Source organism: Corvus kubaryi, unplaced genomic scaffold, assembly GCF_017639235.1.
Source record: "Corvus kubaryi isolate FWS band 111438036 unplaced genomic scaffold, C.kubaryi_AGA036_p1.0 37308, whole genome shotgun sequence".
Taxonomy (NCBI): Eukaryota; Metazoa; Chordata; class Aves; order Passeriformes; family Corvidae; genus Corvus; species Corvus kubaryi.
The window spans coordinates 8,208,203-8,225,884 of NW_024581096.1; the positions used below are offsets into that span (position 1 = coordinate 8,208,203).

General features: G+C 40.0%; 1 protein-coding gene and 1 long non-coding RNA gene across 4 annotated transcripts in view; one reads left to right on the top strand and one right to left on the bottom strand.

Annotated features, from left to right (window-relative positions):
• Window positions 1-9,850, bottom strand: LOC121664815. The gene is made up of 3 exons (XR_006016142.1): window positions 9,765-9,850; window positions 3,037-3,125; window positions 1-1,730 (listed from the first exon to the last, which is right to left on the bottom strand). It is a non-coding gene; the product is annotated as an uncharacterized LOC121664815 (long non-coding RNA).
• Window positions 8,971-17,682, top strand: part of EMB (embigin) — a 22,578-nt gene continuing 13,866 nt past the window's right edge. Inside the window, exons 1-3 of one of the 3 annotated variants that reach the window (XM_042028380.1) lie at window positions 8,971-9,404; window positions 14,259-14,342; window positions 17,355-17,438. In XM_042028380.1, the coding sequence (XP_041884314.1) occupies window positions 9,320-9,404; window positions 14,259-14,342; window positions 17,355-17,438 (253 nt within the window). In that variant the 5' untranslated portion in view covers window positions 8,971-9,319. Of the gene's footprint in view, window positions 9,405-11,150; window positions 11,278-14,258; window positions 14,343-17,354; window positions 17,439-17,682 lie in introns of those variants that run through there. The other 2 variants (XM_042028381.1, XM_042028382.1) reach the window with 2 other exon arrangements.

Below are 17,682 nucleotides of genomic sequence, written 5' to 3' on the forward strand. Positions count from 1 at the left end.
CCTACTAGGAAGGAAATACATGATTTCAGAGTTTCAGTAGGCAGAGCAACTTCTGCAGTACACAACAGCTGGAAAAATTACTGTACTGTCATGAGAACTGCCTAAGAACTGTTTTCTCTTTCACTGTTGAAGGATGAGGCTGCAGAGGAGCTATAGAAATAGTGATGAATTATACTGCACTGATAAAACTGATATGTACTAGACGATGCAGGCAGCTTGTCCATGCCCTTATAGAAGGTTCACAGAATGGGTTGGGTTGGAAGAGAACTTTAAAACGACATCTAGTCCAACCTCCCTTATCAAGATTAAATGAAACAGCAACTAAGAAAAGTGTGTGAAAAGAGTATCAATTTATTTTCCAATCACTCTAGTCACAGATTTCTGGCAGTGCCTTCTGCAATCCAGATTTATTCTCTTATTTTCCTACTACTAAATTCAATTAACTTGCTGCATGGAGTTCAGGGTCTCAGTGTGAAGTAAAAACTATTTAATTATTACTTTTAAAAATGTAATTAACACCTGCACTGCCCCTGGCTTGATGCATTATACTACTGAAGCACCACCATCCTCAAGAGTTTATAACTGAGAGAAGAAAAAGACTCAACGTAATTTAGAATTAATAAGCTTTGTCTTTACAACTTTATGAGAAGCTTGAAATAATTTTATGAAACTCTCAAGCATGTTTAAAAGAAGTGTGTATCAATACGAAACTATAACTGAAATTTTATTTCCAGTTTGAAAATCCCAGGACAGTTCGAATGTAGAACTGATCACACCACTTTTACAGTAAAGCTGGACAGTATTTTTTGTAAACTTAGAAAAGACACCTCTGTAAGAAGCTTTTAATTAACAAAAAAAGTAGTTTTTATAGTTGATACACTAGCTGCAAATCAAGAAGATCTGCAACCATGAAGCCCCTACAGCTATACAAAGAATCAAATCCTTTGCAGAGGTCCTAGAGGATAATAAAACTTGAACAGCAGTTTTTCAGTCTCTTATGGCAGCTGTTGAAGGGTCAGTATCTCTGACCGAGGAAGCTGTGACCGGTCCGGAGAGATGGTCCCAAGAGAGATCGTCTTCCCGAAGCCCGGTGTCTTCCCTCAGCTGCTGGCAGGAGGGCCCGTGCAGAAGCTGTCAGCTCTTCAGTGATTGTCTGCTCTTGATTTCAGCTCAGCTCTGCAGGGCAGCCTCCAGGCCAGACCAGAGAGAGACGAGAGGCTCATGTAGCTGTTCCGCACGAGGGAGCTTTATTAGTTCAGCGAAGGGGACCCGGGGACGGGCAGCTCTCTGTCCTCGCAGGGGCAGGGGGCTAGCTTTTATAGGGATACAGGGGGTGGGTGCCAGAGGGTAAGGGCCAATGGGTTACAGAGGATCTGCGTAGGGTCCCCCAGAGGATTCTGGGTTTGTCTTCTTCTTGCCATAACTGAAGAGTGGCTGCCTTTCCAGGGGAGTCCTGGTGGGAGATTGAGCACTCTCCTTATCTCAGCAGACATCCCTCCAGGGCAGGGGCTGGGCATACCCCACAGTCTCCCATATTTACAATCTCATTTCCACCAATGTATTAAAGTGCTCAAACACATGTTTTGGTCAAAATGACTGTGTTCACAGAGCCGTCTGCTGCCTCAGATGCTCACCTGCAATCTGCACTGTGTGCCAGAGACTGCAACTCACATTCTTCCCAAGCCAAGTCCAAACATGCTGTCTGTACAAAGGGCATGGTTTGCTCTCTCCTGAAAGAAAGAAGAGCAATAAAGGTCAGCAGGGAATGCCTCTGACTTTTTCAGTGCACCCTAAGTAGCCTTTTCTATCTACTCAGCTTTATCCTTGCAATCAAAAAGAACCTGGCACGGGGCAGAAAAAACTAGAAAATAATAGTCAAATGTAACCCTTTCCCTGGGTTATCTCAGGTGAACCACTCTGTGTTTCATTGGACTTAAAACCACCCATGAGGCTGATGTAAGGATAAACACATTAAATGTTGTCAAGCATGGGAATAGGGTCCACGTGGAGAGATCACATTTCCTTCTGACAGATTTGTTTCAAACCCTGTGAGTCAAACTGAAGAATATAAGTAAACTTAATAGTTGGAATGACCTCATATCCTCAACGTAGACTGTTTAACATTTTTATCTGAAACATAATTTTCCAGTAAATAACAATGCAGCCCTTAGCACTATGTTTTCTAAAGCCCTACAGCTGTCAGATACAATTTACTGTTCTTCTTATATGAGTTATTTAAAAACCAAATAAAATTATTTTTTTCTGATAAGAAACTGTCTTAGAAGTACTAACTCTAATTTGTGGTTAAATCAATCAAAATCCAATAATTACTAGATCTTGAAAGGCTACGATACAGTTAACTATTGTTTCCAGTAACTCTCACAACCAAAAGAAGGCAAAACACACTACAGAGGAAGCTGGAACAACGAAAAATGAAGAGATGCCTTTTTTTTTCCTGGCATTTCTGAGGTTTACAAAATGTGAAGTAAAATTCATAGATCAGCCAGGATAAATTGGTATCAGTTATTGCTGGAGAAATATTACATTAGCTGTAGATTTTTCACTACTGATACACTGTGCACATTCTTCTCTTCATTAGTAATTTTTAAATTAATTTTTATATTGAAAGGTAAAACTCAATTAGAATAAGTTATCTTTGTATAATCCTCCCACAGCTTACTGAGAACAGAAGTATTTGGAAATATATTAACAATTGCTGAATTATACCTAAAGTTAAAAACTACTTATGATTATTATTTTTCACTTTGAAATTCACATTCTATACACCAATATATTTTAGGCTACTTTCACTGCTAAATATATATATATATGTATGTGTTTTGTCTCTGGAAATATTATCCAAGTTGTAATATAACCCTGATAAGTCCTTTGTGAAACGCCTTGCAGAACAGATCTGCTGTTAAAAAGTCACACTCAGAAGTTCATCTTTGAACTCCTCTAGTGTGACATAATCTCAGCTGAAAAAGCCATTTTAACTCTATTATTACCAGTGTCAAATAAAATTTATGTACTTACAGGACTGAAAAGATACATGAGATGACTCATAGCTCAGGAGCTCCTCTCATTGATCCCACTGGACACTTCTAATGAAGGGGTTTACAGCTCTGGATGAAAATGATTCCCATGCAGAAGTAAAGAGTGAGTATCACTTTAGGCACCAGAAGAACAATAGGATTATGACGCATATTCAGCCAGAAAAAGTAAACACGGGAAAAATAAGTATTCCATAAATTCTTGGCATGCAAACCCTGAGTCCTGATAATCACTCTTATGGCAGCAGGCAAGTAATTTGCTCAATATTGAGGCTCGGATGGCTTTCCTTCCTTTGTCTGAACTCTGTCTGCTGCCTGACATTTTTCCACTTCTCCAAACAAAATATCTGGAGACTGGAAAATGGCCCTTCCCTCTGCAAAGAACTAGAAATATTTGCAGTTAGTTTTGTGTTAAAATAGTGCTTTCCTTCACACACAATTATCCAAGACCACCTCTCTCTGAACCAACATACGTTTTTTTAATTAAAGTACTAAGCTATTCAGTTCTAAGTATGCATCATTTCAGCGAGTATTTAAATAGTTCTGTATCTGCTACATAATGTTGAACTTGGGTGAATTAAAAACTAGCTGAATTATCACTCTTGAAACTGAATCTTCTCTTTAAGAAGAGTATGGTACAATAAGCATGGATATATTCCTGTAGTGTGGAAATTCCAGGGTACATATGCTTGCGCTGTCTTGGATGGTGTTGTTCTACCAACATGTGTATGGATTATTAAAATTTAGGAGAGTGAATATGCACATTCATTCAGATTCTCTATTGTTAGGTATGTCCCATGCACACAGACTGAGTTCTCTGCCTCTCTGCTAATGAGGACAGGGACATATCTTACTTCCCTTCTGCAAAGTTTTAATGTGATCAAATGGCAGCATTGTTCCTTCCACTTCAGTTCTTTGTTTTTGGCTATGATGGCTCTGTAGTCAGTAAAAGTGCTGAAGATTGTATTATGGCTTTTGCAACCTTTTTCATCTTTCTTATTTCTGCTCCCTCACTGGGAGTAGAAGTCCTGTCATTAGAGGAAAAAAAAACCCCAAAACGTAGCTTTCATTTAAGAGACAAAAGAATTAAATGGCAAAAGACTAATAAAAACTGTTTAAAGTCTCATGATTTTGAAATTACAAATAACACTTTCAGTTACGTAACTTTGTCCACTTTTTTTCCACTGCAGTCCTCTTTTCTCCTTCTAAATTAATACATAAAGACAAAAAAAAAAATGTTCAAAGTAAAAGGATGCTGTCAGAGTTTCTAAAGTTCACTGAAGTTTGCTCATAAATAAATGGAGTTGGTGTTTAACTTGATTACTTCCCTCCACCAGGGAAGGCTTATGCCACTTAACTTGTTACTTATTTTATGCTGCCTTATCTTCAGGTTTTATCTTCAGAATTACAAACATATTTCCAAACTGGGGGGGGGGGGGGGAAACATTTAAAAAAATTTTTTTTTAAAACCAAAAAAAAAACCCCAAAAAAAAAAAACACCCCCCCCCCCCCCCCCCCCGGAAAACCATAAAATACCTAATTTGGATGAGAAAAAGTCTACAGTCTGCCACCATACCCACAAGAGACAGGAAGTTTTCACACGTTGATTATCCCAGGGCAGGTGCCCCAAATAGCTCAAATGTAATTACATAAGTAAGGCCTGGTTCTTCAGACAACTTAGTGCTCCTGCTTATTGGTGATAATTGAGCAAGTACTGCAGCAGAATGGAGGATACCTTCATACATAATTTATATTATATACAAAATTCTCATGATTTTTTATGGTTGCCACAAAAGAGAGGCTGTTTTCAAAAGTCTGAAAGGTTGGAAGATAGAGAATTTGTGAAAAAGAAAGACTTATCAAAGGTGCTCTTGGTGCTGTTATTAAAGCAGTAGGTGAGACTCACATGTGTGCCTTCAGTAGAACTACAATTAGAACAGTTGTTCTCAATCTGCATTCAGATTTTGAGTAATTGTTCTCAAAGTGTATTCACATCAGAGGCTGCCTTACTTTTACAGGTATATTACTGTAATGAAGGATACTGCCTCCCTTGACATCCGGTCCTGTTTGAGACATTTATAATACCTTCTGCAAATTTTGAAGCACATCTTGCAAAGCAAACCCTGTGACGAGGTGGCATGCATTTGTATCACAGTGAACTTTACTTCTACATTAAACTAACAGATTGTAGACATTTCTTTACTTGTCCATACATAAGGCTGCAATTTAAATTGTGTTTTCAACAAAATACTGGGGTTTTCTCATTATATTTTCCATTTTAAAAATTAATTTTTGTTCAGATATCAGAAATCAGGGGACTGGTGGGCAGAAAGAATTCTTTGCCAAAAATCTTGCTTGAATTTTTGGATGCCAGTTCCTTATGATGTTGTGTTTGCCATATGAACAAAGCCTTTACTACATAATCTGCAACCCTGCACAGTAACAACTGACAATCTTATATGATCAGTATTGACAATTTCAGTAATTGGTACTGGCAGCAACCTAAGATTTTCAAAAAATGTGATCCTAAAGCACTATAGCCCCAATTTTTGTTACATACATAGCTCTGATCTTAGAATACAACATTAAACATTTGATAAATGGCAGAATTCTCAATAGAGATTATGTGCTTAACCTTGCAAATTGCCTTTGAGGAGGTAGCAGGAGATACTGGATTTATAGCTACTCAGCAGGATGCAGACAGCATAGAGCAGGCAATTGCAGAATATGAAGATTGCATAATCTGGCCTGTAATTTTAAATCCAGACAAAACTTCTGTTTAGTCAAATCCTTAAAAGAGAGCAACCGAAAGATAAATGTTTGGACAAAACAGTAAAATGCTGTTTTGTAGTCTTGTACTAGCACTCAGTATACTACTTTGGCTCCTAGAAACCTGTAAATTTTGCATTGTTCTTTAAAAATTTTATTATAACCTGACTGTTACCACAGAATGGGGAACTCATTCCCCAGTGCAGGTGTTGCATAACATCTCTTTCAGCACATCCTCTTGATAGTGGTCCACAGACTAGTAACACATTACCTCCTGGCCTTGCGAAATTATATCCTGGAAAGCTTGCAAGACTTATTTCTAAAGTAATTCTACATTGTGTCTTCTATTTACCACTGTTTATTTTCATGCTTTTACAATTAAAATTTCATACCCATAAAAAAAGTCAAGTCCAGCTAGAGTCTAATAAGGTCTTGATGATTCAGTTTCAAATATTGAAAGCTGCTAAGCACCATCTCTGAAATAAACTTCCACCTCAAGTGGTTTTCAGTCCATTTTGATTGTTTCCTTCTTTTTCACTGTTCTTCTCACATACACATTAGTTACCTTTTCACAGTCTAAGTGGATTTTATAAAAAGCAAACCTCCAGTCAAGAAAACTGCTGGATCACATATGCCCTTTGGTTATTTTACTGTTTTAGTCATTAACAGAAATAAATGAATGCCAAAGACTGGGCTTTGAGAACACAGGATTTGGTTGTTAGTGAAAAGGAGCTGTAAGAGTTCAAATTACAATCCACGTTTGTATTCAGCCAATAATCTACATATATCAGTTTTCAGAGTTTCATTTACTTTCCTTTTGCCATGAAAAATTTCAGCAAAGATCTTCCTGAATCAGCCGAATAAACCAGCAATTTCCCTGTATCAGAGGTTTTATTAAATATAAGGTTTTTTATAAGCCAGAGTACGGTTCAACACATGAATTCTTGTTCCAAAACAATTGTAATATTTGCCAAGTAATTACCATGTGATAATAAGTCAACATTTCTCTATGGAAGTGAGAGAAGAGGAAAATATGCTGGATATGAATAAGTGTAGTAGATTAGACTTGGTATGTAAAATTTAAATACTTTTCCTGAAATTTCTAATTACTCACCAGACAATTTTCCAAATGCAAGCTAATATAATAATTAATTTTTTTAAATATCCCAAATATTCTGTTTTATCATTGTTATCACTAACCTTATAATTTCTGAAACCTCTCATTCTTACACTTTCAATGATCTACCAAATGCAGCTGGAGTTCTTACGGAGTAATCTAATCTAGCATATTATAATGGTAAGGCAAACTCTGAGCATGAAAACCCTTAAAGGGCTGTTTGGTTCGCTTGACCAGTTCCTCTAAATTCTGCTTCTATTTTGCGTTCCTTCTGCCATTCCTCCTCCTGCCTTTGCCTTTCTCTTTACTGTTCCATTGTACTGGAATTGTTCCATTCTCATACTGTTCCATTTGTGGCTTCTGTATCTCATACCATGAGTATAGGAAAAACAGTTCCTTCAACAGCAGTCTAGTAACTATTTTCTTTCAGTTCAGCATTAAGTAAATGTGGGATGTACTATTAGCAGATGACAAGGCCTGAAGAAGAGCTGAGATGGAATCCTGCATAGGCATTCATCATGTCTTCTGACTGCTCACCAAAGTTAACTTGGTTGAAAATACAGAAGCCAGTCCTATACAGGACTAAACACCAAGTCACTCAAAACCAATTGTCTCCATTAGAACCTCTGCAGTTTCCAGTGTGCAGGAGCTGACAAAGCTACAGCTAGGTCCTAGGTGGGACTGCCCTAACAGATCCATTTGTGCCAGCTGCCAGTGTTTAGTCATACATTTCTACTAACCAATCCATGTGGATTCCAGGTGGATAAAATACGTTTTACCAAAAGGTGCTGCACACCCAGCCACTAAATAAAGTGAATATAAAGTTTTCTTTTCACCCATTCCAGGGACTGGAGCTATATACCAGTCCTTTCATATCTTTAGGCTGTTCATACTCCTCTCTCCTCTACCTCTCCTTCTCCTCCTCCCCTTCTCTCTCCTCTCCTTTCCCTTACCCACCACCAAGATAAGTCTCTTCAGGCCTAACTGGTTCAGATAAAACAGCTTTCAAGTGTCAGCCAATTTTTTTCCTATTAAAAGCTGAAGATCATCTACCATTCCTAAACAGCTTTATCTGAATTGGATTCTCTCTCTGAATCCCATCACTGTGCAGTTTTAGCAGGCTGGCAGATTAACAAACATGGGGGTTCAATCTCTCCTTATAGCCATTGCATTTTGAGTATTCCTGGAACACACAGCAAATGTGAAAGAGTCCTGTTCCCAGTCTTTTGCCATTAGTTGTACTTACTGGGAGTTTGAAAATTTTATTCTGAACGACACTGTACTGGTATTGGAAAATATGAATGGAAGCACGAACATGTGTAGCGCTGAAAAATCAACACGGGCATTTACTCTGCATAAACTCCAACAGCTCTGTCAGCATGGAGAGCTAAGATGGTGTAAAGTCTTATTTTTTGCATCATTGATACAAACTTTTTACGCAACTCAACCTCTGCATTAGCTGAAGCTGACAAGAAGGAAAGAAGCAGTAAGTACCCCATCAGTTATTCTTTCAGAGAATGCCACCGTGGCAGATTCCATTTTGCACTATCAGAATTCAGTTATTTACCAAGCAGCAAACAGAAATATATATAATGCACATATACACATATGAGTGGGTTTACTAGGTAAGTACACGTAAATATAGAAAAAAAATAATAAAAGAGTGTAAACAATTTCACTTAGCTATTATCAAAAACCTGAGAAGCTTTTGCTAGAAATGGTGCTCCCTGGGCACTGCTGTACAAGCCGGGAGATGTAGAAAAAGAGATGCAAAAGAGCCACAGCTCCCATACAGTATAACCCAGCTGCCCTGGAGCCAGTGACCCTCAAAGCTGGGCTCTCCAGAAGATCACCAGCTAAAGGGTAGGGACAGACAGACTAGCTCTGCCCCAGGCAATCTTCTCCGGGCAAGCCCTGCCAGAGCCGTTTGCCGCCGAGAGCTGCTCCTGCACAGGTGGTCCTGCAGCCACTGCCCCTTTGGGCCAAAAATAACTCGCGACCCCGTGGCCCTACCTGCGCCGTCAACCTCCCGCTGCCCCGGGGGTCTCGCAGGTGGCTCAGCCGCCAGGGCCTCGGTCCAATTAGCCACCGGTGCGCGCCCCCGCCCTTCCTCCGCCACTTAAAGCGCGGCGGGCCCGCTGCTGAGTAGATCTTCCCGCGGAGGGGGACGGTCGTGGCACGAGCGCTTTCTCGGCGGTTTTTTTGGGGCCTCTTGTTTTTTCTCGCGGTGAATTTGGGGCAGCTTTGCTTTTGGCCTCCATCGTTGCTGGAGTAGCCGGCCCTTCCGCAGAGCCGCTCCGGCCCGCTGGAAGCTTCCTCAGGCGGTGCAGCCCGCGGGGTGTGGATCCGGGCCGAGCCAGGGGAGCGCGGCGGGGGCACCATGCCTGCTGCCTTCTCCGGCTGGCGCCTGGGGCGCTTGCTGCCTCTGCTGCTCTGCATCAGCCTCTTGGAAGGGAGCCCTGCAGGTAAATGTAAGCTCTCCCCGAGCCGGGCGCCCTCCGTGTCGGGTGGACCGGAGCACCGCCTGGGAGCAAAGGTCCTCCTTGCTCCGCAGCATCCCCCCGGCTCTCGGGGGGACGCAGCGCTGCCCCAGCACGGCGGCTGCATTTCGGCCTTGCCTGTGGGAACAGCTGAGGCGTTTCTTTTTCTCAGCGGCCCCGACCCTCCCTGGCGCCCGTGCCTCCCTCAGCGTTCGGGGTTCTCGTGGGACAGCGGGGATCCGCTCCCGATGTCCCCCGGCGCCGGGGTGGGGGGCGGCAGCAGATGGGCTGAGCCGCATCGGCGGTCAGCCGTCCCGTAGCCTTACCAGCTTCTCCTTCACTTACCAGAGGGTTTATTAGCTCACAGGTGTAGGACTAGGAAGGTGAGGTGTTGTGTCTTAGTGCTGTCTTATCCTTACTGAGAAAAGCGTTTAAATGCTGAAAAAAACCCCACCCAACCCCCTTCCCCCCCCCCGATGAATAGATTACATTATTAAGATACCAGTGTGGCTGGTAGGTTGTGGGGGATGCTCCTTGGGATTTTGTGTTGCGTTTCTAAACGTAGCATTTAAAACCCGTGAAGAAAAGAGGAACTTGAGCCTTCTGGGCCTCGTTCCTCCTCTAGTAGCTTTCAGCAGTTCAGGAGCAGACCAGCTGCTTCTCGGGAAATACGTTCTTATTTCTAAAACTAGTGGATTTTTGTTTTGGTTTTTCTGAGGCATTGCAGAGCAGTAGAGAATGGTTATAGAAGGAATTACTGGGTTGCTGATGTTTGCTGTGAAGGGTGAGATTCTTAGAGTAGGTCGTGCCAAGGCCAAGAGTTCTTTCCTGTCTGTGTGTGCATACTCTTAGGTGAATATCCGTGCTGGGACTTGATTTCACTGTGGTTTAGCTGCATTTTCAGTGTGTGAAATACAAGTAGTTGGTTTTTTCTGTCTCAGCTGCACTCCTAGTACTAAGAGGAGCAGTACTGCTCCCTAGGTGATTGTACCTTCTGTAAAATTTCTAGTAGTTTCACATAATTTGAAAGGAAACATACTTCTCTAGTCTTGTTTGAAATGCATATTTATGTATGCACACAGAGAAAAATCTACTTTGTAGTTCTTAAGTCTTTTTAAAATACATGTGTATTTATGTACACACGCAACTTGAAGTCCTTTCTAACGGCTCACTTAACTGAGAAGTTTTTTGAGTGTAAATGGTCTGTTTTTTGTAGGAATGCGTGAGTCAGCATGTGGCTAATTGCCATAAGCTATTTATTTTTGATAGCTGTTACTGCCAAAAACCATACCTGATGGTGGCTGAAGCAATTTAAAGTTTATGTAAAGTGGTTGGTGAAATGATAGCCTTTCACGAGAAAAAAACAAAGCAAACAAGTGAATCAAACAGCTAAACTCTTATTTGTATTTTCAAAACTTGCACAAATTACCATCTTCCTAAAGTGGTGGGTATCATTTGTGGTTTTGAGCAGACATTAGAAATAAGGCACTAACTTTAGTAATTTTCATCTGTATAGAGTGAAGCTGTTGTTTTTCAGCCTTCCTCTAAATGTTTTTATAGCTGTATGAACTACATAGGGAGGCATCATACTGTGGTTTCCATGATGGTTGAAATGAAAAAACCCTTTACTCTTCCATTGGTTATTAACTAGATGGGTGTAAAGCTGAGCACAGGGACTATCTACACAGCTGCAGCAAAGAAGTTCATGTCACCTGAAGAGAGAAGAATTAAAAACTCTTTTCTAGTGAAGTCCAGAAACTGTGTTTTGGAGATGTGAGGGTTCTTCAACCAAAAGAAATGCTTGCAGTAAAAGTAAGCAGAGGGAGCACTTGCTACACTAGGATTGAGTTGCAGAAAGGTGGGTTACATGGTCTGCAGCTGGTGAGGCAGATGCCCCAAAAGCCCTATTAGATTTTTGTTTTGAGATGGTATCTTAAAGAAATACATATTTTGTTATCTTAGTCATGTAATTGTTTAGCTAATTGTTTTGGAAAAATCTAAACTCCTGCTTTTATTTTGTATTGAGTTACGGGTAATTTCTAACTAGGTGTCACAATGTTGTTCAGAGCTTGTTGCTTGCTTTGTTTACCTTTGTGGTTGTCTAATTTAGTTGCAGCAAGTGCTCACAGATTGATTTAGGAAAAGCAATTCCACCACGTCTCATCTCTCAGCTTCTGCTCCTGAAGAAATCAAGGAGCTATGAGTATAGAACACACTTGATTCCTTACGGACTTTGCTTCCAGGTTGGGTTTTTCTGGTTTCACTTGAGGGAATGGCTTTTATCAGGGCATTTGGAAGGCCTTAATGTTGATCCTCTGATGTCTTTGGCCTTAATGTTGATCCTCTGATGTCTTTGGCCTTAATGTTGATCCTCTGATGTCTTTGGGGCATTGGGAGGTTCTGGTGGCTGGTTTTGGGTGCTGCTGAATGCTTGTGAACTTAAAAGTGTATGGTTGATATTAAATTAAATAGTAAAATAAAGATGTTAAACCAAACTGTATTTCAGCCTTTTCTTAGCTGCCTTTCTAACTGAAAGAGAGAAAATAGATTTTTAAGCCTGAAATTGCTCTGCTAATAGTAAGCATGATATATCTATACTTTATTCCCCCAAAATATTGGCTGCCTTTTGAAGCAGAGGTAAGGTAAAAAATGAAATTGACATCATACTCTTGCTTATTCCTTCACACATGGAAATTAAGGAAATGAGAACTCAACAAGCTACCACACTATTGATTAAGTCTGATGCAAAACAATTATAGGCTAAGGCATGCAGCCATGACTCAATAGCTAGAGAAGTACTCCATGTGACTTGCTTACATCATTGCGTGGCTCGGTGACACTAATGATGCAGTGCTGGCTCATCTTGATCTCCAGTGCTATTCAGCAAGTATACATGAGAGGAAGAGAGTGGTGCAATGTTAGCTGTGTTTTATGTAGTTTGACGTGGACGGATAAAGATTAAAGATCTGGAAGCAGTGGTGACAAAAATAACTGTACCTGACTTTTTTCACTTGATACATGAATCAAGGAAGAAAGCCAAGATGATAACCCTGTTAGTATGCAAACCACATTGCAGGTTATCTGCCTTCATTGCAGAGAGATAACAGAGCTGCTTTACAGCTTGGCAGTGGCACCTTCTAAATTTATCATCTTGGGTGATTTTAATTAATGTGCAGGTGATCCATGACATGCTTAGAATGCCTCAAGATGCTGCAGTTATAAAAATTCATGGACCTTTCTTCAGTTTTACTATGAATATCAGAAAAATAATAGCTCACCTTGCTCAGTACCTCTGTCAGGCAAAGAATAAGATTCAGTCTTCTTGCTGTCTGGCTCATAAGCCAGCACATCCTCAGAGCAGATTTTTTAAATTCCTTTCTTAGGTGAAGGGCTGGAAGGGAACAGCTGGCTGTGGGATCAGTGGACTGATAGGAAAAAGTATGGAAAAATAAAAAGGCTGCTGTTAAGAACTACTAATGCTTATTTTTTTTCTTTTAATCGTATCTTTTGGCTACCTTGTTTCACTCTTGATCCAAACTGGTTGAAGTTTGATGGGCAGATTGAGACAGCAGATGGTGCAAGCTGTGATGGAGTAACTGTGTGCCTGAGGTGCCAATGAGAGAATCTATAGGTTGTGTATGCCTTTAGGTGCTGAAATGGGATAGGAGTGTTAGTAGTGTTCATTTTTAGGAAATGGCAGAGTGCTGACTTCACCTCCTGCTGAAGGCATGTGGTTCTCAAGTCTGAATGCACATAAAAATACGATGTAGATTTTCACTGTTCACTTAAGAGGTAGGCTAGATCCTTGTGGGTCCCTTCCAATTCAGAATATTCTGTGGTCTGTGTTTGTTGCTGTCTTGGATGTCCAGAAGAGTTTATGATGCTAATTTCTCCCCAGTGCAAGACTAATTACAAATGCAAAATACATGTCCTTTTACCCTCGTGTGACTAATGGCTGAATAACTTTCCCAGAGTGCTATGGCAGTGGAACATGTCCTGGAATACCTTTGTCAGTGAAGATAGTTAGTACAAAATAAACACTAGTTCTGTCACCCAAATGTGGAAATAAAGGAATGAGGAGACATTTCCATTCTTCTAAAACGTCTAGGTATCTTGAGTTCTTAAAAGAGTGACAGAACTACTAAGCAGGTCCTCTCTGCCTCTTCCTTTGCTCTTTCTTTTTCCAGTCAGGAACATAAAGGAAATTAGCATCTCAGCTGGTTCTTGTAAAAGCTGTATTACAGGAGGAGGATCACATTTGCAGTGGTATTATGGAAAATGGAAATAATTGTTAGCATTAGATGTTGAAGTTAATGTTTGATACAGATGTCTTTTTTTTTTTTTTGCTTACCAAGGTGCTAATGGAAGCAAAGGTGGCTTGTTCATTGTTTTTTCATCACACTAGACTTGTAAAGTTGTCATGAAGTTATTCTATTGGAAAATCTGATAATCTGTGTTAAAAATAATTGACCAGTGTCAGTAGCATAAGTGGTGTTTTAAGCCCATGAACAAGGCAGGATGTGAGTACAGTTTATAAAGTTGCTGGAACATTCTGAAGAATGGCTTTGCCTGGCTGTAAGCTAACTGCAAGAAAAGAACTCTGTGCAGAAATTAGAATAAATATTTCCTCTATTCTTTAATCTTTGCTTGCCTAAAGTGAGCTGAAGAACTAATGAAAAACAGTTCTTGTGCGTCTTCTAATGTGTATGCTCAGAACGTGAAGTAAAATGGAGAAGAGCTGAGGTGAGGATGTTCTGCTGGAATTATTTTCATGAACTAGCTTTTTGTAACTCAGAGTTTCCTTAAACTTTTTCTGTTTGGTTGGCTTTTTTTTTTTAGGTCCAGCTATGACAACACAAGATTCCAGTCAGACTCAGGTGAATTCTGTGACTAAGGGGAAAGCTGGACTTAATGAATCATCTGGTAATTGTTTTATTTCAGTATACCTCAAAGTATAGTCCTTTTTCCTGTTGATATTTGTTTATCATATAGAGTTTACATTTTCACACTTAAGTCTCTTGAAATCAGACTGTGACTTTGTGGAAGAAACAGAAGTAGATACAGCATCTAGACCTTTTGAAGCCACTGCAAGAGCTTGAGTGTTTTAAGTATCTTCAGGACTGGAAAAAGCTGTGCAACTGCAAGTTTCATGATCTGTTGTGCTTAGGCATATATGCCATACGAGCAGGCAATGACCATGGAAGTCAGGCAGCACCCAAACAAGTGCCACTGCAGGGAGATTGCTCTAGTCTTTAGATGTGATAATTTTTAATAGGAGAGCTCTGTATGCCTGTGTGTTAGTGAAAGGTATAGTAATGCCCTTGCATCACTGTGCCTGCTAGCTTCATCTTTTGTAATTGTGGCTGTGTCAAAACTGCCTGTTGTTCCTGTGCCTTAACTGTAGTTTTAATGGGAAGCCAAGAATAAGTTCCAGGCAGGACAAGAAACAAGAAATGATTGTTGATTCTGTTTTTCCTTTCTACACAAAGATCAGAAAATCAGAATTTCAGCACTGTCCCAAAGCTCATGTTGATTAGTGCAAGAAGATAGGAGCTAAGTTATATTTATATGTGACCTCAACAAAGTTCTGGCAAGTTGCTTCACCCACAAGTTGGGTGGGGTTTTTTTGAGATAATGGTATTTATCATCTTCAGAGCTTTTTAGCACACTGTGAGAACTAGGAGTGCAACAGCTAATAGGTTCAATAACTCCCTACATACATAAACACATGGGGACATGTGTGAAACATAGAAAATGTTTAATATATGACCTCACCTGAATATTTTCAATTGATACGTGAATTGAGGAAGAAAGTCAGTATGAAAATCCTGTTTGTGGGCAAGACACTTCAAAGGTTGTGTTGTTTTTTGTGGCTGGATCTACCATATGAACTAGCACTGCTGCTCTCTGAATTATCATTCTGAGGGATTTCAGGATATTTTGGGATATGGGTCATGCACATACTAGACTGACATGAACTCAGGTGATCTGTCACAGCCCTGGTGTGCTGTCTGTTTGCACATACAGGCAGGCTAAGATCTGCCAGAATTTTTCAGCCTTGACATATTATTTCCTGGGTAAACACTTGGACTAGTTTACTTCTCCATGGGGTGGAGATCAAGGCTTGTTGTGTTCTTGTCTAGAGCAACAGGATTATTGTCTACTGCTAGAGACAGCTTTGATTTCTCTGCTTAAAAAGCCATTTTGTACTACCAGTTGAGACAGCAATGTACTGTAAACAACACCAAATGAAATAGCCTGAAGCTCTGTTCTTCCATACCAACCACCTAAATATACAGGACTATTTTTACTTAAACTGGTCGAAGCTTGAGGGAAAGTTTGAAAATGGAGATGGAGCAAGCCAGGCAGAAGGTTGATTTCCTGTGGCACAGAATTCGTTGTGCTGTGAGCTTGATAGGATGTTTTCTGGAACTGGCCAACAACTTGAAAGGCCTGTGGTACCTCTGCTTGTGCCTTTAGATGCAAACCACTAGCAGGGATCTCTTTCAGTGCAGCCCGATCCTGTCAGCTGTAGCTCAGAGGCATGTGTTTAACAGCTTTACCTGAGCGTTCAGTATTTTACGCAAAGGAAGAGAAGGAATAATTCTGATGAGATGTCGGCTTTCAGAGGTGCTGTTTCTACTGTGCAGTGATCAATTTGGCCACCCAATGCATCTCTGAGTGGGAAGGCTAAAGCTGTAGCCCAGTTCCTCTATCTTCTCAGTTGTGGTTGGGAATCATGAAGAGGAGAGGTAATCAAGCCCCTTTCTTTCTACAAAAACCAGAATAATTTTCTTTTATAAAGCTATGTGACTAGGTAGAATCAGTCCCTAATTACTGTTCATATATTTCTGCAATGCATTATGAAATATTTGACAATAAAATTACTTTCCAAAAATGTAAAAGCACATGTGGCTTAAAACATTTCATGTATCTATCAGATTGTTGGTGGTGAAATCTATTTCTTTCATTTCATCACTTAATTAAAAGAAGGTTATTGTAGCTGGGCTACATCTGTTAGAGCTGCAGCTTATTAATTTGCTTTATTTCTCTGTTCTTGAAATGCATGAGAACAAGTGATGGGAACAAACTGTGCTGAGAGTTGCTGTATCAAGCTTTGTAGAGCTTTATAAAAGATCTCATACTCTCTGAGGAATATGTAACCCACAGCCCTACCAAAAAGGAATTTTGGTGACCATACAACTTGTAAATACAAGTTCTCCTTACAAAAGGAGAATAATATTTTTAGGTTGGGCATATGATGTTTAATATTGTTATCCTTTCTTTGTAGAAGGGCATTTCCTGCTGTGTATCAGGACTTCTGAGAAGTAGTGAGGGTCTTGGACCACTTTGTAGTGGACCACAAGGTGTTCTTGCCTCTGCATTTGTTAAAGCAGCACCTAGATGAGATAGTCTGCCTCTGACTTCCTGTCTGTAGTAGCTTTGGGAATGGCAACAGTCTGTTGTTCTGGGGTTTTTTGTTGGTTGTTTTTTTTTTGTTTTGTTTTGGTTTTTTTTTGTTTTTGGTTGGTTGGTTTTTTTTAAAATTTTCTAAAGCTTATTACTTTTTCAAGAACTATTTAAACATTGATGTAGTCCTGTATGTAAGCTATATGTGACTTTTTGAGTCAGGGTGTAAAATAGCTATGACATTTTTAGACTACTGATGTTTACAAATGCAACATTACAATAAAGCTAGAAACTATTATCTAACATAGCATAACTGCTGTAACAGCAACCCTACAACACTGCTGCTTTAAGATTATGGCTGCTAACACAGGTCTATAAAAGGATCTCCACAGGAGTCAGCATTTGGCAAGGTCCATTTTCTCCCTCTAAGATTGTTATAATTAATAATTGCAGTACCATATTGACACTACTGTGTGATTATTTATATAGGATAACATAACTTTGTTTCCCCCCAAACCTTGTTAGGTCCAGATGTTGCCACAGAAGAGCTCAAGCCAGCAGGCAAGGAGATCTCGTATGATGTCTTGGAGTATGAGATAGTCCTACCTGGTGAGGGTGTTATTTTTTGTCTTACAATTATTTTACATTGAATGTGCGTACACACAAACTTTCGTATAAGAGTTGCAGAAGTATCTAGAATGGCAAGTTCTTGGTAAAGTGAAGATGTTTACAGTGGGCATGTGATGAGCTCAGTAAAAGGTATGTACATTTATGCTATTATTAACTTTTGTGTTCTAATAATAACTATTTTTCAGTGGAGAATTAGATTTCTACTTCTGTTAAAACTACAAGT